At 42.7% G+C, this 25,756-nt stretch overlaps 1 protein-coding gene across 1 annotated transcript; it reads right to left on the bottom strand.

The window, feature by feature from the left end:
• Positions 1-308: 308 nt before the first annotated feature.
• On the bottom strand, positions 309-25,756 carry PANX1 (pannexin 1). Its single transcript, XM_053971881.1, has 5 exons — positions 25,556-25,756; positions 15,858-15,997; positions 6,490-6,713; positions 4,311-4,981; positions 309-2,633 (listed from the first exon to the last, which is right to left on the bottom strand). Exons 1-5 carry the CDS (start codon positions 25,734-25,736, stop codon positions 2,548-2,550), a joined length of 1,302 nt encoding a protein of 433 aa, XP_053827856.1. The 5' UTR covers positions 25,737-25,756; the 3' UTR covers positions 309-2,547.

Here is a 25,756-nt window from a genome sequence, read left to right as displayed (position 1 = left end):
AGTTCAGAAACACATCTTAAAATAGGAAGATACAGCTGAAAAGTATGTGCTGACACTGTGGCCAATTTTTAGATAGCAAATTACATAGTGGATATGCTATTTATCATGTGCTGACATTTTCTGTTGCTCTGACAATTTTATGAGAACAAAATAAAAAGAGCAGAATTATAACCACTGTCCAAAATGTTTCTCAGGGTTTAGCATCAGACCACATGTATTTGCACCATGGTAACATGTGACTGTTCCTGGAACATTCAGACCCTTATGCTGTTGTAGTTCACAAAACTGATTTTATTTTAATAACCAAGGAGGATTGATAGTCATTTTATTGAGCACTTTAGAAGACAATAACAGATTCACTGCAGCAAGTCATATTTTTAAATACAAAAGGGGAATTAGTAAAAAGTTAGGTACACATCCAGCATGAAACATGAACATGTGGATTTCAGAAGCTTTGAATTCTAAAGACTGAGAACTCTACTTACATCAAACAGTTCAAACACATCCACATCACAAGATCTTAGTATTGCACTATAGCTCCTTGTCCAAGACATACAATGCACAATGTGCACCTGCATACAAAGGACCATCAGCAACACATCAGCATAGCCAGACAGAATCTAGGAAAGGTCAAAGGGATCGTAGGCTTGGTGGCAGAAGTATGGCAGTAAAATTCAGCAGTGTGGACCACCAGTGTGCAACATAAGCCCTGTTTTGTCCTGGTAATGCAAGATGCATTGCAGGATTGCAGCTGTGCTGCTGTCCTGGGCAGAGGTAGCATAAAACTATGGCTTTAAAGACTTCTTTTAAAATAAGGCTTGCCTTAATTGAAAGACATAAGAAAATGGAAGAGTTCTTGTAATACTAGCCCTAAGTGTAGCAGAGCAGCACTTTCAGATCCACTTGTTCACAGCAGCTGCTGAATTCAAATATGGACACAATCTCTGAAATCTGCTGCAGCACATAAAGAGTTCTGTGCAAAAATGGTAACACCAATTACTTGTGTTTGCTCCTCGTCCACAACCATATGGAGAAAGCTAGCAGACGAGAGCAAAAAGTGTGTAACACTAAGGAACTGGAAATTGGAAGTCCTACCTAGCTATAAAAGAAGTCCTTCTTTGTTTAAAAAGCCAACTTGGAATAGGTGACAGGTAAGTCATTTCACTTTCATGGACAATACAGAAAAACAAGTCAGTATATCACATGCGTGAAAGATATACACTGCCACTGTGGTGCTTCACTCTCCCCACCCACCTCACCTTGCATCTAATATTTCAAGACAAAGGTCATTTTAATACTCAGTGAAGGTTGAGGTCTTGGGCAGAAGGGACAACATTAATGCTGAATTCTACTCTCCCCATATGGTCTGATAACAAACTTATGTACAAACACTCCCCCTTATTTTGTCTGTTCCAATACACTTAAGCATCTTTAAAATACAGTCACAATGTGGGGGGGGGAGAACAACCTTTCATAGTATTTACATCTACTTCACCTTGGCTGTTGGGTGCTTGGCTCTGCTGAGGTATTTGGGTGCTACTTTAACAGAAGTTAGTTTGTATTCTCAAGTGTGGTTTGGAAAACAGAACAACTAATATTGCATTTGATACTACAAACACGTTGAGAAAAATTCTACACATAAAAACATTATAAAACAATTTTGACAAACCATTACAAAAATAGAACAAATTTCACTGATCTTCAGTCTAAGACTCCAAGGTGGATTTATTAGACATTTAAGACCAAAACAACTGAGGGATAGAAATTAAACCAACACTTAGCTTACACATCATTACATTTTAAAAAAACATTGTTAAGACATTATCAATTTATTAATACATAGAAAATTCAAAATCCCTAGTATTTACAGTACCTTCTTAACACTAAAACTGCTTGTAGTCTCTTTTCCACCAGTGTCAAGCACTTAATCCCAAACATCAGTGTTGGGATGACTAACCGAGACATCTCAGGCTGAACAGAGTAACCTCTATTTTTCCCATGAAGACACAGCCAGTATCAGTGGCAGCCACCATTCAGGACATATTAACCAGATTCATTATAAAACCCCAACCCAGCCCCCCTTTTCCAGGTCAGAGAGCCCAAAGTTACCTTACTTAAACCCCAGAACTGAGATGGCCACTGCTGCAGAGCAACACTTCAGAATGCAATGTGGCCATATCTTTTTGCTGCCTGCAGGGTTACATTCCCATCCCTGTCCAGCATGCAGTGAGCTCTGTCCAGCTGCCAGTTTCAACTGCATTCAAGGCCTAGCACTTATTACTCATGACAGAATTGTTTTGTTCGTGTTCCTCCTTGTGTCTGGTTTGATTTTTTTAATAAATAACGGAAGCACACAAGATGCCTTTTCAGGCACATGACTCCTGATTATTATACACCAAAAAGTCTGTAAACCAGTTTGGCCTCTGGGGAACTGTCAGGCGATTGAGAACATTGCATTCAAAGAGCAGCACCTTGCGCTGAGCGCAGCGGAGGCAGAGGAGGAGCCTTCCCACAGAACGTGCTCCTGGCTCCTGCAGCTGGGAAGCATCAGCACGAAGAATCTATAAGTCTTTGGCGAAGTCTCTTGTCTTCTCTCGTATTCACATTACCACTTGCATCACGGTCTGTCAGAACTGAAGAGAAGGCGAAGTTTTAGAAGAGAAAGGGCCCTCAAACCACTTGACAGCTTCTGGTGCACAAAGGAACTGCCACCACGCCCGCGCTGCACTGCTGGCTGTCCTGTGCTGCCTCCACTGTCCCCACGCCCAGCACCAGCGTGCCCTGCACATCACTCTGCCAGAGCCAGCATGTACCACTGGTTTGTTAACACAGCCCCTAATAACAACATGCTGACACCACAAGGGACAGAGGAAAAGATGATCAGCTGTGGGTGAAGCTTTGCTGATGAGTGTAGAGCCTGCAGCTGTCCCCAGGCAGAAGGAGAGGGGCTGCACCAGCCCGAGCTGGTTACAAACACAGCAGCTTCTTTTTGCAATCCATTTTAACGGAGCTTCAAGCATTAACTTGTTCTGATCTAGACAAAGATAGATCTTTGAAGTGTTTTCGTGAGGTGAAAACAATCTCAAAAATTCTGCATTCAAATAAAAATGAGTCAGATTTTCTATCAACTTTTTCAGCTCCTTGAGCCCAGATCTACACTTAGGCTCTTATATTTTGCTTCCAAACCACCTGTCATTTCAAAAATGGACAGATTTGAAAGGAAAGCTATATGTTGTCTGAATTATTCCAAGCTGCTGCACAAGAGCTGGCTGCCAAATGGGTTTCTTCTGGTTCAAAAAGAATTCTGCTTGTTTGTTCTGAATTCTGTTGTATAAATTGATTTCTCCAAGTCTCAGCCTACCACAACTGCTTGACTCAAGTACAGAGGAACAGCTAACCCCTTGGGTACTGATGCTTCTTTTTTATTAATTACAGGGCATAGCTTTCTGAAAAGAAAATATATTTATTCTTTTCCTACCTTTGAAACAGCTCTTTAACTTTCCCTCAGCATTGTGCTCACATACTCAGGTAAGTTTCTAAATGTTTTAAAGCATCATCACTTTTGGTTTATACCTCTCCCTGGATATTTGGCTTCTCTAATTCTGCACTTGAGGAAGGAACTGGTTTCACAATTAAGATATGCCACATTTTTTAGGACAGAATCCTGGACTGTATCATATATGAGTGATTGCTCAAGCTGACCATGTCTGCAGACTGATGGGATATCCAGAGAACGGTTGCACCGATCCAGATTGACTTGGACCATTTTGATAAAAATCTCTTTACAGTCAATCTTCCTTGCTGTCTATGAAAGCGGGAACAGGAGCATGTTCACTGATCCCAGTCCCACTTCCCTTCTTTTGTCATTTCCTGTTCCTCTGCCAGCAGCATTTCTGAGCATCAGACTTATTTTTATATTCACCCATGACTTCTGCCAAAGCCTGAATAGAAGCAGAAGCAGCAGTTACTACACTTTGGAGCCAGTTTCTGAAGAAAAGTCCTGAAACCACCAGCTTTCTCACTGGAGCTGCTTCAAGCACAACCCACCCTGGAGCTCTCCTACTGCGCAGGGGGTCTTAGGCAGTTAAAGTTCAAACAGCTCAAGCCTGGTAGTGCCAGAGCAGAGATGTCAGCAAGGACCACCAACCCAACAAGCAATCCAGGGTTTAGCTGTGCCACAGACACCACCACAGTCTTCTGAGGTTACAGTACTTACACAGCAGGCAACATAGCAAGGACTGAGGAGGTCCATTATCTTACAGAAGATATTAATAAGCTTTTTGTAGGAATACATATCTAGATCAGCTTACCTTGCAACTCTGTCGCATCTTTTTCCAGCTCTTCTGTAGTTGCTTCTTCAGGCTTCTCCAACTCAGCAGTCCCTGGCTTCCCATCTATAGTATCAGTCTTAATAGTACCAAGGTTTACCAAAAGCTGCATGACATCAAACTTCTCGGAAACTGCAATGTTCTCCAGCACTTTAAGGCATTTAAATGATTTAAGTTCACTCACGTTTTCCTCAAGAAAGAGGAGGTAAAGGCTTAAGTCATCAAAATGCTTTGACTTAAGTTTCAGAACATCGAAAGTTGGCAAGATTTCATACACTTTGAGAACACCTGAATTCCACCTCCATGGAACAAACATTGCATACACTACGAGGGGCATTACCATCAGATAAACGATCAAGTTAATATAGCTGAGTACCTTGAAGACACCAACAGCAATAAGTTTGCACTGAACCACTTCTGGAACAGTTGTGTCATTCTTAAGGATCCCAGTTTTGATAGTGCACAGAAACTCATCGCTTAGAGAGGAGAGACTAATGTAGTAGCCCAGATAGAGGCATGCAATGAAAATAATTACTAGTGTGAGCAAACGGCACGTAATGTATTTAATTATTAAGCACTTGGAATTCTTTTTAGTCTTCAGGTACTGCTCCACAATTGGGTATTTAAAGTAGCTTTCAGATATTTCCCACAAACTGAAAAGGAGAGAAAAAAAACCTGTCAAATCATATAGATCAGATGCTGCAACATTCACCTACCCCAAATATCAACAAAACCTAGCACTCTAAATGAGATACAAGATTGCAAACCTTCTTAAAATCATAGAATCACAATATGGTTTGCATTAGAAGGGTTCTTTAAACATCATCTATTTCCATCTAATCCCTGTGCTCTGCCATGGACAGGGACACCTTCCACTAGACCATGTTGCTCAAAGCCCCATCTAACCTGGCCCTGAGCACTTTGAGAGATAGGACATTCACAACTTTCCTGGGCAACTTGTGCCAGCCTCACCATCCTCACAGGGAAGAATTTTTTCCTAATGCCTAATCTCAACCTACTTTAATTTCAGTTTAAAGCCATTCCTCCTTATCCTTTCACTACATGCCCCTCTAAAAGCCCCTTCTCCAGATTTTTTGCACATCCCGTTTAGGTACTGGAAGGTGCCTTAAGGTCTCCCTGAACTCTTCTCTTCTTCAGGCTGAACAACCCCAGCTTTCCTGGCCTGTGTCTGTAGGAGAGGTGTTCCATCCCTCTAATAATCTTGATAATACTCCTCTGGACCCACTCCAACATGTTCACACCCTCTTACTGAGGTAAATCAAGGATATTTAGTATTTCTTATTTATTTATTTAATTTTATTGAAGTCAACAGAAAACCAATAGAATAGCAGATAAATGAAAAATAGCAACACTCTCAATACAGAAAAGTCGCTTAAGAAACAAAAGAGTTCCAACACTGGAAAATGGGAAAAAAAGTCCAGCCCTCATGGCAACAAAATATTTTTGTTCTTTTCTAGTACAAAACAGGGTGCAGTAAGCAAATCCATGCAGAAAAGCAAACTCTCCAAGCACTTGTTCAATAATAGAACACTAGAAAGCTTTTTACTTGCCAAGACCTAACTCCACATTTCAAAAAGACCTAAGACTGCTGCACTACTTGCAACCCCACATACAGAGAGAAACAGATATCCTTGACCTACAAGGAAGCAGGAACTGGATCTGGTTGGAACAGTGTACCAACTTGATCAGAAGGGGAGGGGGTTGCTTTTGTGGTTTTGATGTTTGGTTTTTTTAATAATTTTTTGGATCAGAAGCTTTGCAGACCTAGATCTTAAAGAATAGGAGATGACAAGTAACTTGACATTGTATAAGAACATTGAGAACTGAGGACTGAAGTATCTCTTTTTTTACACTGTGGTGGGCAAAACTACTTAACAGCTACTGCTGTTAAAAGAAATCAGAACATCTCAGGTAAAAAGTAATCTGAAGAGCTCATTACATGTTTTCTTTGAAAAAAGAAAATTATAAACTCTAGCTCCAAGGGCCAAAGTAATAATTTCAGATATCTTCTTTTTTTTAACCAAATTTAAAATTGTGTCAGGTCACCATTCAAACCTTTGCAATAAATATCTAAGTGGGTACAGATGTCACATCTGTTACGAACTTGAAGAGCAGAGAAAGCCAAGCCCCAGCATCTTACCTCTGTGTCAAGTTCTCATTAGCAGCTGGAATCAAGTCAGTAGGGTCCCTGGGGTCTCCACTTCGAATGCTATTAGCAGCTTTGATTGCCCTGTTATAGGCTTTGTCAAGTTCTTCCATAATAAATTTCAGGTCTGAGGAAAGGTGAGGTGCTGCAGTGAAGCGCCAGAACAAACATGGTAGATACAGCAGGATAGCAACAAGCAGAAGGATGTATGGGAAGAACTGCAGGGGGAAAAAAACTATGATTAGTCTTCACCTGCATAAGTAATAAGTCAGCCTGTCACCATTGTTCCCCATAAGCATTATGCTTCCTAGAGGCCTATTAAATCCCTATAATTTTATTTAAATCCTTGGAATAAAACACAATTTTGTGATTATTTGGGATATGCAGGGAAGCAAAATCTCTTTTCAGACAGCTCCAGTAACTTTGCTGCTGCTTAGAGCTTCCCCCCACCGAAGGAAAAAAAAAGCATGCAGAATAAAGGTGCCATCCTGATAACATTTTCAATCCTGATAACAATTTCTGCATGTTCAGAACCACCAGAGCTGATACGGAGAAATACAGCATATACCTGGGGGAAAAACAAATAGCACAGCAAAGCAGCTATCAGAGGGGCTGACTGAAAGAAGAACACAGCATCACCTAACTCTCCCTCTCCGATGTGTCACCACTGCTCATAGCAACTAAAACTCCAAATACCAGCAAAATCTCTCCTGCTTTGCATTAGCTGTCAGGAGGTTAATGAATAGAGCTGCTACAGTACTGCCTCTGCCTGCAAACACACTCAGAGTGCATGACATTCAGTGACTGTAAAGGTAGTAAGTGTGGCGGCTGTAATACTTCAGGGTATTTAAATATTTTCAGATAACACCTAAATGGAAACCAACACACAGCATCAGAGTGGTCTGGTAATGCAGCACTGAGAAGTCAGCCCTTACATGGTCACAACTGCTTAGGGAAAGGGCTGAAGCAGGTATAAAATACAAGTCTGAAGTTTCTCCATCTTTCTTCTATTCATCAACAAGTAGTTTTTGTCATGCAATTTTAACTCTAATTCCTCCCAGCTGCAGGAAAGATGGTGTTTCTATGTAGTCTGACATTATATTCGAAGCATAAAATCATACATAACATTACCCTTACAGAGACATGATGTAAGACAAGCAGTTTGTTAATGAAATGTACTGCAAATTCAGCCAACCTCTAATTCATTACATTCAGCTTTTGGTAGTAAGCAAACTCAAATCTAGCATCAGTTCCTAAGGAACTTTAAGTTAGTTGAACAAATATGAAACAGATGTAAGACATCACAAGTGTTACAACCATGTGCCCATGTACATTCATTGGCAAAGCTAGAGGAGATTTTCAGAGGAAGCTTGAACTGAAGTCATTAATCACTGCAAGTGGAAAAGCTACACGTACATTTGTAGGTATTTAACAAGATGAAAATCTGGACCTAATATAACTATGTTAACTTGTGTTTGCATTAATCAAGAGAGATTAAAGTTTTGCATGCACAAAGTAATTTGATGTTATGGAACATTTATTCAGGAAAATTACTTCTAATATCACCTACCATTAAAGCAAAATCCTGTGTTATTATTGGCAGTAGGAATGCATATGATGTATTAGACCTTAAACGACTGACTTCCCCTACCCACAGCAGCCCATAAAAACTGTGCAGAGCTCTGCCCTCACTATTGCCTCTCCCTCCTGTTTGCATACAACAGATAACATCAGATCATCTTCCTTCTCCCAGGTGTAGACTTTCCAATTGAGATGTAAAGCTCTGACATGTCCAATGTATTCTGGACATCTCATCATCAACACAAGGATTTGGTCTTCTTATTTATCACTATGGACAATGCCACCAGGTCTGAGTCCTGATGCCTTGGTTTACCCAAAACTTCATAGTTTCATGTCCAGGCTCTATCAGTCCTCTGAATTCTGTATTACATAGAAATAGAAATGATCTGTCTTTGAACCTATCTTATACTTATCTAAGCTCCTCAACACATTTTCCATAGGTCTTAACAAATGCTTAAGATTGCCTGTATAGCTGCAAAGCCTGTTGGACTTCACTTACACCTATGTCATACACCTCTGAGCCACCTTCCACTGGTGCCAGGTGGGGAAAGAAACAACAAAGGCACACCTGATTTAGTAATGAGCAACTAAAATGCCTTACATTGGTTTACACTGCTTGGATTTAGTACTCACTCACTTCAGATTATACAGGCATAAGAAGATTTAATTCCCTTTCTGACCCTCAAAACTGGAAATGCCATCACCAGTATCCCATATAATCCTAGAGATCTCTTTACCCCAAGTACTACAAAGACATGTGGTAAGAACCAAGACAGTTTTCACACTGAAGTCACAGCCCCAAACCTCCATTGTTCCAGTATCCACTTCTTCCTTTATAACTTAGAAGAATTCTGCACTTGAGTAGCACATTGACACTCTTGCTCTGTCCCAGATGTCCTCCAATGTCCCCCTCTAGCCTGCCCACATTAGACTGCTGCCTTAAAAAAACCAGCCTATGCCATCTTGCCTTGCACCTCCTCCTCTCCCCAACTCCTTCACCACTGCCTCCTCACCTAGAAGCAGCACACTGCTGGGGAAAAGGCACATTTGCTATGCATTTGCTGGGCTTCCTCTTGCCAGGCTCTCATCACTCCCAAAGCTGCAGCTTGTGGCAACATAAGTGAACTCTATGCAACTCTTTTCTGAATAGTCTCAAAATCAGAGCAGTACATGATCATTAGTACAGCTCTTTTTGTTTGCAAACTAAAGTCTGCATTTGTCATCTTTTCCACAGCACTGGATTCACAATTCCACCCTTCTCAGATCCTGACTTTTTTAAAAATGAGATACACTTGTTCCATTTGTTAGGCTTAGATAACCAGCAAATTGTTTTGCATCATTAAAATTTAAGGTAATGAATGACAGGCAGAAGTGAAAATGCGAAGTCATCTGGCATGAGTCCTAGGTTTCAGAGCAATAGACTTGGGTTGTCCAGCTCATCTGACTACATTTGACAGTGAAACATAATGACTTCCCATTTTAAGAAGAGGACTCTGTGGTATTTGTGCACAGACAACCACATCATCAGCCTTTCTTTTATGGTTTATGGGTTTATGGTTTATTTGCTCCCAAGGCGCCGAATATGCAAGGAATACACCCCTTCAGTCTTGGGTAGTTTGAGCATTGAAGTAGAAGGAAGTGTCACTGATCCCAAGAACTGTATGGTCAAAGGTATGCCAGAGAAAGATACTGGCCCAGAAGTGAAACTCTGTTTTTCCTTTGCTGTGTAGTTATGAAGTTCCTTCTCGACATATTCAGTATGAGACTGACAAAACGAGTGGTGTGTGCAGCAGGGACTCAAACTGCAGTGCCCTGCTGTTTGTTTTCTGCTGTGTACTGCTGAGCTCCTGAAAGATAAGGATGATGGAAGCAGGTTCTCCTGCCTTGCTTGGCCCTTAGTCTGATGGCACACTGGGGGGGACAGCAGGCTCCCAAGGAGGCAGAGCACTTGGAAGCCAAGAGGCTGCCGCTGTACTGCTGCAGGTCATGTCACTTGACAAGCCTTTGAGCCCTGTGCACATTCCAGGCTGTTGGAGTAAATTTGTTAGTACTCAGCCACTGTTCAGCAAGAACAGGTTCATGGGTGGAGAAGAAGAGGCATTTGAGCAGAAGCACATAAGGTGCTGGAATCACAAAACTGTCTTTTGAAGATGCACAAGCACCACACTCTCCCAAAGGTGAAAGATAAAATCAGACTAAAGCACAAAATAGTCTGTCATCACCAGCTTCAACTCTGCTAAGGCGAAGTAAATACACAGCAAATAGCTTAAAAGGGCATTTAAAATAACTGCTTTATAACCTTAAATATGCTTTTATAATGCAAAAAAAAAAAAAATAGCTGGAATTGGAGTGACGCAAAAGGCATTTTCAAGGACCTAATCTACAGAAAGCTTGCCAGGGTCTGGATAAAAATGGCTGGAAGAAGATGAAAATAACTTTAATGGTATTTAGAAAACAACAGCTTTCTAATTTTACTGTATCTTCAGTACCTATTTCCTGTGGGCAAACACTATACAAGTGACTGAAAGCATTCTGACTCCCACCTACCTGACCATGGTCAAAGAGTAACTTAAGTACAATAGCACAAAACTTGAGCTGCACAGGTCCAGGTAACAGCTTTGAGAAAAGTAATTGGCAGGCAATTAAAAGAATGAAGCACTGAAGTGCCTTCATTAAAATACATGAACATGGTAAGATGTCTCCCTCTTCAGTTCCATTTTGGAAAAAGCCCAAGCAAAGGCACTAGTCCCCAGACAGGTTAATGACAGTAATTACATATTTCCAGAAACAAAGGCATTAAACTCCCTCTGGATATGACCCTATTCCTGTTTGCAGCAATGGGAGGTGTTTCAGTGGTGTTCAGCAGAAAGAGCTATAAATGACTGATCATTCTAAATGAGATCCTATCCTGTCTCCAAACCTACAGGTGAATCTCAAACCCTGTGACCTTTATCCCTCCTGTTACATCTTTTCTGTTTTGATATAGCTTCAAAACTGTACTTCTCCAGTTTCAATTAGCTGAAGCCATGATCACCAGTGGAGGCTGTGATGACTGTATCCAGTTTATTCTGGACTTTGGGGGACAGATGGCAACACGGTAGTCAAGGGCTGCCTGGAACAGTGACCTAGACCTCTTGCTGGTGTACACAAGTCAATCATCACACTCCATAAGCAGTGGGCAGCCCAGGGCCTGTTAAGCTTTCCTGCATGGCTACAGACTGCATGCCAGGTTCTCCCCTTGAGCAGGGATACCTTTCAAGGTTACTCCTCAAGGCTGAGAAATTCCTTGCTGTAACACATGGTCTGTAGGTGATTAATAGCATGCTTGAAATCTTAGCTAAGTGATATAAAGGATTGACAGTGTACATAAAATCCTTTGGACATAAACTGTTGAGAGGTCTGGGACTAAGTTTGAACCTATCCATACTTGAACTCCCCTCTGAGAAGTTTAGAATACAAAGGAGTCCTTTCTGAACCTCATGTCTCAACAGGAGGGTCTCCCTAACAATTCTCATTCTACCCTCTATGTACTAAAAAATGAAATGTACCTTCCCACTGAACCTTGATAAACCACTGTCACATTCACATTTATTGAACTGCATTAACTCTCTGCTTTGTATCAACACATTGTTGCTTCTCTCTTATAAGTGAAGTGGATGACTCCATCTGCAACAGACTGAAGTAGCTCTAGCACTACACTTTCAAAAAATTATTTATAAATGCATCTGCATATGGGTGTCCTTGCTCTGACAACCCTTAATCTCTCTGGGAAGGGTTTACAGGTGAAATGTAAGGAGCCCTCAGTTACAACTAAGAAATTGTACAAATAATGGGTAACTAGAACCAGGTAAGAATCACGATTATAACTGTACCATCAATATAATAAATAACCCCAAGGTTTGTTTTGGCATATTCACAGATAAGTGACTCAAAGAACAACTCAAGGGTCCATGGTAAATCTTACTTCTTTTATGAAAAGTGAGGGTTTTCACATTATTTTACTTCATGCATACAAAGACTGCAGACCCGCTCTCTGTATGTAATGCTTTCAGCAGGTCCCAAAGCACTTGTCCTGCACTTTGGAAGATCATAGCCAGACAACTGACCTCTCCTGGCTGTGCCACATATGAAGACCTCTTCTTTCAGTCAGATGAATTGTTTGCCTGCATTTCATGTGAGCACAAATCCCCTTTTTCTGAGCAACCCTATACCTCTTCTTTGCTTATCTTTATCTTCTTTGCTTCTCCCCAGTTAATAGCAGACTAGAACATACAGTAATTAAAAAAATCCCTAGAAGGCTCTTAATCATAGGCAGCTCCATCCTAGCAATCCAAATTTCAGGGCTATAAAGTGGTCATCACTCAGTGTTCAACCACTCCTCAACTTGCTTGGTTGCTATCAAGAGCCAGTAAGATGATGCTCACTGTTCTCCTGCTTCAGTTTTTATAAATTTCTCTGTGGATTAAAAAGGCTTCACAGTACAGTCCTCTCCTCTCTTCCTCCACTAGACTGTGAGGAGTGCCCACATACAATGGCCAAAAGCTGTTCTTCTCCTTCCAGTTAAGGATCAAGACAAGTTTTACCAAAATAACTTGTCAGGTGGAACATTCATCTTTAGAGACAATAAGCAAACTATCTGCACAGGGCAGGTAAATACAAAACTCCTCCATCCCCATCACCACTGACTGACTGTCTTTACCACTCATCTCTAGAAACCAACATCTCTGTTCTGAGACTTCAGACACAAGAAACCTCTTAGGGGAATTAAACCTGAATAGAAAATCCCATAAGAAAACAGAGGCAATGAAATAGTGAAGCCTGACCAAAGTTTCATCAATGACAAACCTGAAGAGGAGTCAGAGGAGTCAGCCATATAATCATTTTGGCAACTCTTTCACTGACAAAGACTAAGAATACAGGCAGGACCCACCACAGTCTTTTCTTTGTATTTATCTGCAGGTATTTTGTTCATTGAATTGTGCATTTTAGTACACAACTCATTTTGCTCCCTGCTAAGGGTTATCCAGTGTGAGGAGTTTCCAGGATCACTAGAAATTTCAGAACTCCTGCTCTCCATGGAGAGAGGTCCTGGGCACCCTCTAGGAGCACAATGACCACTAGAGAGACAGGAACCCCAAAGTTTGCAGTGTGGTCCTTTTCAGCTTCCAAACTGATAAATTCAACCCCTGGGAGAGATCTCCTAGAGCAGAAAGGACAACCAGTAAAGATGTCAAGCTTTAGGGAGTGCCCAGAACTGAAACTTTCATTTTACTGTTCAAAAACCCAAAAATCCCAGAGCAAACTTGAACTCTGAAGTAGGTGGGAGATGGAAAGGTTTCAGTTTTTCTGCAATGCAACCTGGGTTTGATAATCCTCCAGAGCAACCAGATGCTAAGAAAAAAAAGCAGTGCAGGTTACTACATGCTGGCTTTGTCACCAAAGAGCTACCTGCTCCTACTTCCTCTCTGTACTATACTGAGCACTGCCCCAGGAGGCAGTACTTCTGACAGAGCACAGAGAGCATGCCAGGAAGAAATTCATCTTTTTCAATCAGTAATGTGGCCTACAACCTCATTCCCCCCAAACCTTAATATAATGCCTCCTTAAGTGTTCCTTATGAAGCCTTCCAGCATGCCAATATATTGAGATACTAAGTGAGTCAGAGTTTTGGAAAGAACCTGAGATGCCCTGTATTTTTTTTTCCTGCTTTCTGGGAAGCAGAGCTTTTATTTAAAAGCTTTGCTTCCCAGAAAGCAGGAAAAAAAGTTTTAAGTGTTGTTTTAAGAAGAACTGGGCCTAATGACCCGTGCTGTCCCTCTGTGTGCATCCCTGTAGATGCAGAGTCAGTCTCCACTGACCTGAGCACAGGAAGTTTCCCTTTTCTCCTTAACATCACTGTGCTCCCAAAAGGCTCTGCTCTAGCCATTTTTAAAATTATCACCTAGCCAAAAACTGCAAAGCAATGAGCTTGTGCATACTTTGCAGTGCAAGGCTGAGGGGAGAACCCAAGCTTTCCTGCAGAAGTAATCCCAAGCCACTCAACAAAGAACAGCCTTCAGATACCAGAACGGGAAGCAAAGCTCACTCTTAAACAGCTGTAGCACCACTCCTTCCCAGTAAACTTGTAAAGCATGGAGGCTGATGAACAACCAGAGGTATATTAGTTAATATTGACCTCCAAAGAGCATCTGCCGCTCCCAATGTCTGGGTCAGAAGGGTGGGTGGCTAATCATGGATCTAGGAAGATGAGTCACCAGCATCTGTTACAGCCCCTGGCTCAGCTGAGCCGATGCACTTCCTGCAGACAGTCTGCAGGATATTTACAAGGAAACATCATATACCACACACATCATGGAGGAACTGCAGCAATTTCTGATACAGCACTAGTCAGCAAATTAACATGGGTTGCATCATAAAAGTATGAGTGCTTAAGCTATCTGTGGCTGACAAACAAGCAGACTTAATGCTATCAGCAGGTGACTATCACATGAAATTCAATACAAAAAATTTGGGTAACAAGAGCTCATTCACTCAAGAGAAAGGGGCAGCAAAACATCCAGGTTTGCAGGTGGCATTTCCAGCACTGTAAGATGTTCTAGCAGCTTCAACTGGCCTCTGTAGAAGGTCTGGCTGAAGTGGAGTCCTAACTGTGCAAGGAAGAGTTCAGGCTAGAAACCAACGAAGTCTGGCTTTAATGTTCGTGAAACACATGCCTACTGGTTATCAGTATCAAGGTTATCAATGGAGCTAACTGGAGAAGCCAACAGAAAATCCTCAGTTAATGACTTGAGTCAGCAAACAAATCAGAGACAGCCTTGAATAAACTCTCAGAGATTATACCACCAGATGACTGTATAATAAAATCTGAGGCTCGGGATACAGAAGCAAAAGCCAGAAGTACAGGTGCTGCAAGTCTCATACCTAAGCTCCCTCTAGCACCAGGTTCTCTTCTGCTCCCAGGTGTCAGGGGTTTATTTGCTGGGGCAAGTAATAAAAGGGCTGAGGAAGACAGAACACAAATTTGCAGAGCCCAACCAGCACTTCCTACTTTGGCAACAGCACTGCTCAAGCAGGCCAAAGCTGCCTCTCAAGTTGAGTCAGCTCCAGGCATTGGCATGGCATTAACCCAGTGTGTAACTCCTGCCAAACATCAACTAACTGCTTTGAGCCAACTCAAGTATCTTAAAACCTACCGCACTTTTAACCCATAAAATAAATCTCTTTCTGTGCTTTATATGATATGGCTTTACCTGAAGCAATGAAAGCCAGCTCATGGTTTGCCTGCAGACATGCAGAAGAGCATGCTGAAGACGGGGTTAAACCTGTTGGTACCACTAATTTCATCTCCCCCAAAATGTCTATCTGCCACAAGTCTCTCTCTCCATGAACAACTGTCCAAGAGTAACACAATAAAAATATAAAATGTTTTTATTACCCTGTTTTCCTAAAATAAGATTTTGTAAGCATTAAAGCAGTTGTTGTGTCCTGAATTCCAGTTTTAAAATAGTTCCTGGCTAAAGCCAGGTGAAGCATTCACTCCAGGGCAACACGGCAACATTAACATTACTCTTGTGTCAGATAACTGGTGATCCCTTATTTAAAAGCAGAAAATACCTTCTCTAGTACTACCCTCTTTGGTAGTAAGGGAGAGAAAACATTCTTAAAATAGAGAGTCAAGTCAAAAGCAAGGACTACAGCAGAGCAGAGAAACAAGGAAAGTGAGGCAAAAGTAGGTTTCTATGTGGGAATAATTTTGCCAGGAGATGGAGACCTATACATACTTTATGCAGCCACAGGGGTATGTTTTCTAAGTTGTTGTGGGATGGTTGCTTCTGCTGCACAGCTGCCCAGCAGTAGGAGTCCACATAAGCAGCTTGTCGCCAGGAGAAAGAGCTGGGTGCAAAACAGCTTATCTGAGCACCTGGGAAAACAAAGCAAAAGTTACTGCATCCTCAAAAGACTTAAAAAAAAAAGAAGAAAACAAGTTTAGGAAGAAAAGCACACATTTAAGATGTTATGGTACCCCAAGTTATCAGGTTAAGCGATCAGACAAAGCCCAGCTGTTCTGCAGGGAGGAGGGTCCCGAGTTCCCACTGCCCCTAAAGGCTGTAACTCCCACAGGGATCCATCTAAGGATGTTCCTAAGGGTTGAAACAGCATATTAGAACACCTACCTTTTAGGCCTATTTCTGTAAGTTTTGTGAGGAATGTGACCTTTAAGACTTTTCCCACTTGCACTTAACTCAGGTTGGCCAAAGGGGAACTAACAGATACAAAGCATGACCAGATCAGGCCCGAGGCAACAAATACCATCACACATCATCGTGTCACAACTTCCCAAAAGCACAACCTACAGCTCCCATGTCTACTGTAACAAGACCTCAAACACCATTCTTGCAGCCTGGCAGTCCTTGTAATGATGGACGGACAGGTTTTCCCAGGGTGCTGCCACTTCTGCCTCTGAGACAGCAAATTATTTGGAGGGGCTCAAGTTACATCTGTGAAAACAAGGATTTCCTCCTGTAATTTTTGGCAGAGAAATTGTGGCACCAGACACCTCCAAAGGATGCCAGGCCCTTCCCCATCACTGCAGTGATGCGCTGTATCCAAGATTATGCATAACACTGTCATTCCCACTTACTTGCAGGACCTCTCCAGCTGGTCAGGAGCTTCAAATTAAGATCAAGGCCTTAACTGACAGCAAGGGCAGCTATTTACCAGCCTTAGGGTCAAATTCTGCCCTGGCCAGTCACAGGCACCAGGTGACACCTTCCACCGCATACTTCAACAAGGAAAAGTGGTTATGGGACATGGAGTACCAGTGGCTCCTCAGGTAATGCCAGTAAAACAGGATGAAGGGGTTCAACTTTCTTTCTGAAGCTTTGATAGTGAAAGCAATCCTCCCCAACACAAATACATTTCCACCAGACTTTCATAAATGTTGCAGCAGGACAGTCATTTCACCAAATAATTACACAGAGGACATGGCTCTTCCATGACCATTTCTTCTAAGAGCAACACTTCCAACACTTTTGCCAATATCAAAAGATCAACAGGGGAAAATGTGCTATATTTTTTTCCCCTTGACACATTCATCTAAGCTATGCTAATGGAATTGCTCTCTGCTTTATGGGAGTAAGTATATAATAGAAGCCTGTATCATTTGTCGTGCCATTTTGCTGGTTTAGTTTTCAGAGAATAACAACTTCTTTTGGAAAAGGAGCCAACTGCATTTGCCTTGTAACTTGTATGGCCTCTTACAATCTAGCATAGTCAAGGAGCTTTATGAATAAAAGCCTTTCCATATGAGTCACTATTATAGTTTTTTCTAGGACTGCAGTATCATAAGGACACGGTTTGATCATTATGGTTTGACCTGTCACAAGTCTCCCTTATGGAAAACAAGTTACTGTTTATCAGAGCAGAGCTCATATGATTTAGCAAAATTGGCAGCAGACAAGCACTTGCACTCCCCCAAAGCCTTGGGAGTTTTTGTTTTCCAGATGACTTCCATTAATTGTGGAAACCAAAGAAATAATATATTGCATAAAATAAAAGGGGGGGAAAGAAAGTAAATAAAAAAGCAGGCATTTAATGTCTGCTCTCCACTGGATAGGGACCATTCATGCCCTGCTCTCATCATTTAACCAATCTCCTGCTGGTGGCTGCGCCCAGTGTGGAGCAGCAAACAAGCGACCCTTTCAAGAGAAGAGCAATGAAGTGTTCAGAAAGATGCTTTGTCTTATTCATGTTTGTGCATCCACAAAAAGAAACACAATCCATGTGTTCATTCTCATTAATGGGTGGAACACCACTTAAAGTGATGGAGTGTTTAAAAGGCAGGAGTGAGGAAAAAGGCAGGGCAGGACCCTTCTCCCAAACTAGTGATGAAAAAGGCAGCCAGCCTCCTTCTCCAAAATGTCATGCACACAGCTTCATACCAGAATAGCTACAGCGATGCCAGTGCTGCAGCAGAGCAGTGACCATCACTCACAATCCCCAGTGTTTCAGCAGGGACACTGGAAAGCTGACTTGGGAGCCAAGCAGACAGAGCTCAACTTCAAGCAGGGGGACACCAGTTGTTGGACTGGTTTTTAACTATCTGATTGCAGTCTTGTTTGTAAACACTTGTAAATTCAAATTACAACTTTGCAGTAACAGTAGTAATGTTAGGACTTATACAGGGAAGATGTTTTTGCGCATCATCTGTACAAAACACAGACCATTACATGCCTCAGAAAATAGTTACCATTTTCCATCTTTTTTTTTTTCCTTCCTTCCTTCTGTCCTCCAAAGGAGTAACAGCAGTATATATAGAGAGATAATTTATTTTATGTTGGACTATTCTGGAAGAAGTTGAAAAGAAAATCTGTAGATTCTATTAGAGAAATTTGCCACAGGGCTACATGCCTTCCACAGACCCGCTGTGCACACAGCTATGCCCAGGACTAGTTTATGAGAGGCTAATAGCCCTCTGCTATCACAGGAACAGCCTCCTGGCTTGGTGACATGAAGCCATTCCTGTCCCTTGCTCCGACAAGTAATAGCCTGGGAAAGAGAAAAGCAGCTAACAAGCCCATAACAACAGGGAGATAAAATACACAAGCAAGAAGGATGAGGAATAACAAAAGACTGCATTTGTTAAGCAGTTGTCACAACAGTCTTTAGCCAATTTATCATTACTCTTGGCAACGGACTTTTTTTGTAATCATTTCCTGATACTAAATTAGCTTTGGAGAGGGAGCAATAGGGATTTGACTTTTACTTTTGCAAACAAATGAGGATGAAAAAATGCCATTTATGATGGCTGTTCTGAAGACAGACCACCCAAAAGAGCTGAAGAAAACTAAGGCAGCAGCAAGTGTGCAGCCACATATGAGGAAATGACACTTTTCTAAGAGTGCTAAGATTACCAGATGGAGCTGGTTGTTTGCAGCAGGAATTACTTGCAGGCATGCAACTGAGTGCAGAGTACAAGCCTGAGTCACAGCAAGGATGAGCTGTCACCCCACGCAGCTGTGGCACATCTTCATGGGTGCTTTGCCAACAAACTTCCAGCTATTGCCTCCACATCTGTAGCATGAATACTCTTTTTCCCCCTGCAACTGGCTCTTCTACAGCTCCTACGCAGGAAATCTGTGTATGAGAAGAAACTCTCAGAACTCCAAGGAAATCTCAGACTGAAAGGAGAATCTTTGTTCAGTACTGGACTGCTTTGCTGGGTCCAAGTCAGGATGACCTGAGGGATCAGCACCCTCTGGCTACATCCTTCACAAAAGAGAGGGTAAAGCCAGCAAGCCAGACTGGTTTCCTCTTCAGTAGCTCAAAGCCCCTCTTCTGACTTATACATCTAATTAAGAAACTGCAGCTAACAGACAGGACATTCAACAATCAATGCTAATCATAGGCTTAACTATTTTTCTTGAACCAGGATCAAATGATTGCAGTTGACAGGATTAAACCTTCAGTAAGTTATTATTTGGGTTCTAATATACTGCAGTCACTGCAAAAGGATTTGCATACACTTGGAGGAAAACCTGCCCATTAATTATTTCTATAATTTTCCACAAGGCAAAATGAACTTGCCATGATACCCAAACATCTGATTTCATCTAGCAAGAATTATGGTCTTTAGTAGCCACTAAACAAAAACCTAAACAAGAAAATCAAGGCACATATAGGCAATGTACAGACTGCCAGGAATCATCCAACGCACATCCTCCACACCAACATTAAAAAATATTTTAAAGAATGAAGAAAGGAATCCCAATGCATACCAAAGAAGAAACAAATGTACATGTGGAGAGCAGACCTGAAGGAATGACCAAAGTGGAAGGTTGGGTGAAAGAGAATCTGTTGAAGAAGGAAGTATGGAGCAAATGGGTGCAGTGGAGAAAAGAACCTCTTTCGAGTGTTACTTTGGGGATGGAGTATGAGCAGAATGTAAAGTTCAGGTGATACAATGTTTAAGTGAAGTGGGTCAGAGAAATTAGCAGCTATATTTCTCTCTCTCTACAGGGCTGCAAGTTACCCCTCAGAGAAGTCTCAAAATCATTCAGTGGGAAAAGAGCTGGGTATTTATCAAGCATAGCCTTCAGAGTGATACATTTTTTGATTCATGGGAAACAGGAATTGTGAATTAAATTTCCACCACTGAGATTTCCACCACATCTTTAAACAAAGAGTTTCCCTTCATCTGAAGGAGAAGCATTATGAAACAGTGGCAATGACCATTTAGCTTCCCTCCCAACATGGGTGGAACCCCAAATCTCAGGCAACACCAGAGGCCCAGGATTTTTACATTTACTCTGGCAGTTAAAGCAGCTTACCATCGTTTCCACAGGAAATGTAAAGCTGGCTCTATAGGAATTAAACAGAAAAAATCTAACCAACAGCTGAAGATGCTCACACAATGACAGTTTAGAACTTGACATTAAAGCAAATGCTTTTACAAGTTTGCCCTGGCTGCCCAGGCAGGCCTGTGTCTGATGCTGGAACTTCTGCTCTTTCCTGAGCACTCTTACATGCCAAAGAGCAGCACAGTGTATCCTGCTGGGATCTGCGCCTCTGCTGACAGAAGTTCTCAGCCTGTCTGGCTGCTCTGGGCTGAAGCTACTCACACACGTGTTGTCTCAGTCATTCATTAACACCATGGGTTTCACAACATCCAGCTGAATTAAATGCAAGGTGTGCAAAAGTCAACTATTAGCATACAGCCTGCTTCAGCAGCACTGGGAGGGGTTTTTCCAGCTCTCAGCCAGCAGCTTCCATAGTAATAGTCTTTGGCTTAATTACACACAACCCAAATTTAGCCCCCAGCTCTTAGGAAATCACAAGATAGGATTATTTCCTAAAAGCCTCCCCAGGAACTTGTGAACATGAAGGGAGAGGGACATCAGCAGGGAGTACCAGACAGGGGGTAGCAAGAGAGGAAAGGAGCCCAATTCAAGAGTTAAGACTGGCTTTTTTTTCCATATATTTGTTGTGATTTAGTCTCACAACTGGGTTTTTTTTTTTTCCCATTTTCTATACATTTTATTCTCATGACTGCTTCAGACACATGATTAACGTATATAGATGGACATGGATACAGATGGACATGCAAGAAGGGATGCTGATGCCATTGTGGCTCCCACAGAAGCTTCTGGGATGCAGCACCCAGAGCTCCCCACTAACACCTTCACTCTGTGTTTTCTGTCAGCCAAAGCACCTCAAATCCCACAGGCAGCCAACTGCAAGGATGGAAACTAAAAAAAAAACCAAACTGGGTGAAAAAAGTGTCCATAAATTAGGGGGAAAATGAGCAGGGCAAGTAAGGATTGTCACCACTGGGCAAGTCCGAAGTGGTCAATGGGGACATCAACCCCGTGGTGTGCAGAGCATAAGGCATGCCTCCACCTTCCCACCACTGAGCACCCTCCAGCATGGTAAGATATACCAGAGAGCACCAGTGGGAAATAAGATGGTTTTAATGCAACAAATCTCCATTTCAGATTCATGCAGATGCTGTGGGTTGGGCCACATGGTGTGGTACTTCCTAGCCCAGCATCCTGCCACATCTGATAAGCCAGCTGCACTACCCAAGCCTTCATTATGATTATAACCAAGTTTCCCAGCTGTCTACACTCAACATGTGATGGTTTCTGTGTCCTGGAAAGGCCTACAAGGTGTTTTCTTATATGATAAAACAGAGATGCTAAAACACATGGATTACTTCATCCCAGATACCTATGAGCCATGCACAACCAACACCCAAACCTAACGTGTAGTAAGGGCTGCTGTGGCCACCACAACATTCCGTTCTTCTCCTCTCTCTCCCTCCATTCTCATCCCTTCCCAGCCATCACTTCCCACACAGGGCTGCAGTGAATGCAGCAAGCACAGGCTGCCCATTGCACAGCTGTGCCTGGAAGCTGTTCTGTGCAGGAGGTCAAACATCATTTGGTGACAAGCACAGATGAGCAGTACACAGTTACCTTCCTACAGAAAAAGATGAAAATATTTGATGTTGAGTGGACAGCTCTCACATCTGCTTTTCTTTCAGCTGCAACCTGAGACAGCCATTGATACTTTTTCCAGAACTAAGCTGAATTTTGGCAGAGGACAAAATGAAGCAGCTTGTTTCAATTTCCTCTCTGCTCATCTGACTGTACCTGCTTAGGGCTCCAGCATCCTGCTCCAAGCAGCACCCTGGCAATAAATACCTATGTTTTCAGCCAAGGTCTCTACAGTAAGAAAGTACATCTTGCAATACACACAATCTGAGTTCAGAAATTGGAATTTCAATCTGACTCAGAGCTGCTCTTACTAAAAATGGCACAGATAAAACTCTATTCATTTCTGGCTCATACACTGCTGAGGGTGCCCCATCTTTCAGGGTTTTTTTTTTTTTTTCCCTTTATAAGAATAATTGCTGATTTAGCTATATTTAGATGGTTTCTGTTACCACACTACCTGACCACCTCTAGTATAATTTACCCAAGAACTGCCAAATAATATAAGGAAATAATATCAAGCCACAATATACAGAATATACATGTACAACACAATCCTCACAATGCTATTGTAATTTCCATTTACCTATTCCCAGTATACATAAAATTGCATAAAACTATGTAAAATTGTATAAAACAAGGTCTAGCTGCAAAGAGGTAACAGGTGCAGGATTTCAAGTAGCAAAGATTCCCAGAGACAGCAGACAACAGCTCAGTCACTGCTTAACTACTACCAGAACCAGCTTAAAATCCTCACAAAATTACAACTGACCATGGGTTTCTAAAATACAGCAAAAAATAAACTCAGATTAGTCCTCCTCCTGTCCCTGAAGAATGTCAAAGCAGGGTGCAGGCACTAACCCCAGGATTTCAGCACTGCTTACTGGCTGGGTGCTACATCTGGGTTTTCCATACCTCCAGCAGAGAAATCATCTGTGATTCAGCAGGAATCTCATTTATTTCCTGAAACTCCCATCAAAACTAAAAGTTACTCGGTGGCTTCAGAAAACTTCCATAGCCTTTGCTAATGGCTAAAATGCAAACATTTTAACAATTTTGCACAATTAAGAGCAACCGCGCGTAGGAGGAAAATTTCAGGTGTCTGACACCACACTGCAACAGAAGTGGAAAGCAGAGCAGGAAGGGAAGGATGACAGGATGAGGTGCCAAGAGAACCTGAGGTGGGAAGAATGCAATTATCCCAACAGAAATAGGAGCTGAGCATTCATTTTTGGAAAGGGTGTTCAGTTTTTGTACTCTGAGGCAGGTATTTCCACCAAACATTTTCACATCCACCTGTGAGTTGTTCTTTTTCAGACCTAAAAATGGACCCTGACATTTTCACTCAGTTTAGTGCTCCTGAGCTTTTCCAGAGCACGATTATATCACAAAGTGTTTGAAAACAAACCTTGCTGTCTATTTCATCACCGGCTGAACACCACAGCACAGACAACCAGGCATTTCCAGCCCCTAAAATCCTCAGTGTTCCCCCAAATGCCTTAATGGAAGCAGTTTTGGGCTGTCCCATAAGCAGCCAGCCTGTTGAGCTGCAGGGACTGTGTGGGAAATAGGTGACAGCTGTCACAGCAGCATGGCTGATTTACTATCACTTTCTGTATGGACACCACGTGGTGCAGTTTCACTCATGCCCGGAAATAACAATAAAAAGTACTTCTCATATTTATTTTTCAACTAAAAAAGCTCAGTTTTCAACCCAATATTTTCTTCTAACAAGTTCTCAGGATTATAAACAAAAAGAAACACTAGCAATGCAGCCCACATTTCCATTCTTGCATTATGAATCTACTGCAATCACAGATTCAATTTGAAATAGTTTTAATATTGAAATAATTGCAAGATGAGAACTTAGCTCATCTAAAAGAAAGGCACACTTTACTGAACTCTGCAGTTCAATTGTGTGTTTGATCTTTGTGTAAGGGAGTAAAATGAAAAAAATAAAAGAAACATTAGTACCCAGGCTTCAACTGGGTACTGTTCAACTGTTTCAAACTGGATCCGGCATTTCTAGAGTAGAAGTAGAAAGAATTAAGAGGCCTATATACAAGCTACTGTATGGAAATACACCTCTTTTTTGTTGCTTTAAGAGTAAGAAATGTGCATATATCAGTAGCAGATCTAAAACTAAAAGAAGCAGGTTAGAGTGCAGAAATATAGATGTTCATCCAATTTCTGGATGAACAGAGCTGCCTCGGGGCTCAGATCTGGTCTCAGCATTCCCAGTCTGGTTGTCCTTCACTTCCTCACACAGTTATTGTGGGCCACAGCAATCAGGTGCAATAGGGGTGTAGCTGCTTGTAAATACAGCAATCTGGGGCATCTTATCTCTCAAGCAATCTGATATCTGATTAATGCTATTCATGATGGCTTTGCACAGATTCACCACTCATCCAAAGTCTCACTCCAGTTTCCACTTTCCTGACATTCACTTGACCCAAACCTGTAGATGATGGAGATCAAGTATATAACCCTGAATGCCAATAAACAGGTACACGCAGCAAATCGAACTATCTCTTTGAAAGGCTGGAAATCCTGTGATTCAGCCCTGTCTCCAAATGGACAGCATTTTACATATATACCTTTGAAATCTTCATTCATATAGTGCTATTCTTAGCAAATCATACGAAGGCTTGGGTTGGAGGAGACCATTTAGTTCCACTCCTCACACCAAGGGCTGCTGCATAATCCCTTTTGTAACTTGGGGAGGTGGGTAAATAAAAAGATAGTAAAATCATTGGGGAACTTGGCCTTTTACCTGTAAAGCATAGTTTCATCTACCGAGCCACAGCAGAAATTGAAAACTGAACTGGAACAGCTGCAGGAGGGGAGAGGAGCAGCGGAAAGCTTTAGAGAGCTCTCCCACTGCCCATCCTGCGGGTGACCAACCCTACCGAGCCGCCTACAGCGCAAAGGCAGAGCTCTGACAGCCCTTCTCCATGGCACCTGTCCCTGACAGCTGAGCGACACCGAGATCCTAATGCCAAACATCCCGAGCGCCGGGAGCGGCAGCAGACGGGCACTTCCCGAGGCACATCCCGGCTGGCTGCTCCAGTCCGAACTGCGCTGGGAAACAAAGGGCGGCACGGCTTCAGCGCTCCCCATCGCTCCCACGGGAGAAGATGCGTCGCTGGGCTGACGAGGCTCCTTCTCGGGAGGTGTTGAGAGAACGGCAGCAGCCAGAGAATGCCCCAGCGAGGAGGAGGGCCGGCCGGGAAGCCCAGCACACCTGGATGAGCCTGCTGCCAGGGATGCTCTCCGGAACGGCTGTTTTCCGGGAAGGCAGCTTCCCTTCCCGCGGCCCAAAGGCGCCCTCTGCCCTGCCCCGAGCGGGAACCCTCCCGGCAGCTGAGCCCCACCGAGCGCCGCGTTCCCGCCCGGAGCTCCGCTCCGCCGCCCCCCGCCCCGCCGAGCCCTCTGTCCGCCGCGGGAGGCGCCGGGAACCGGGAAAGGGGAGCTGCCGGAGTTACCGATGGAGACCTCCTGGGCGAAGGCGAGGGAGATGAGGAGCAGCGGCAGCCCCACGGCGATGCAGGTGACGATCTTGTCGAGCGCCAGCTCCAGCCGCAGCCCCTTGTAGCGCGTCTCCGGCGGCTCCTTCAGCAGGAAGTCGGAGAAGACGTACTCGGTGGCGATGTGCGCGATGGCCATGGCGGGCACGGCGCGCTCGG

The sequence above is a fragment of the Vidua macroura genome, chromosome 2, assembly GCF_024509145.1.
Source record: "Vidua macroura isolate BioBank_ID:100142 chromosome 2, ASM2450914v1, whole genome shotgun sequence".
Classification (NCBI taxonomy): Eukaryota; Metazoa; Chordata; class Aves; order Passeriformes; family Viduidae; genus Vidua; species Vidua macroura.
Note: the sequence above shows the minus strand (reverse complement) of the source record. Positions and strands in the feature narration are given on the sequence as shown.

Excerpts from the sequence above, each read along its gene's own strand:
- PANX1 (XM_053971881.1), bottom strand. The coding sequence starts at position 25,736 with ATGGCCATCGCGCACATCGCCACCGAGTACGTCTTCTCCGACTTCCTG. Across the intron at positions 15,998-25,555 it reads CGCCCAGGAGGTCTCCATCG|GTGCTCAGATAAGCTGTTTT; the intron begins GTAACTCCGGCA and ends TTGTTTTCCCAG. Across the intron at positions 2,634-4,310 it reads AGATGCGACAGAGTTGCAAG|TTCTGACAGACCGTGATGCA; the intron begins GTAAGCTGATCT and ends CCTTCTCTTCAG.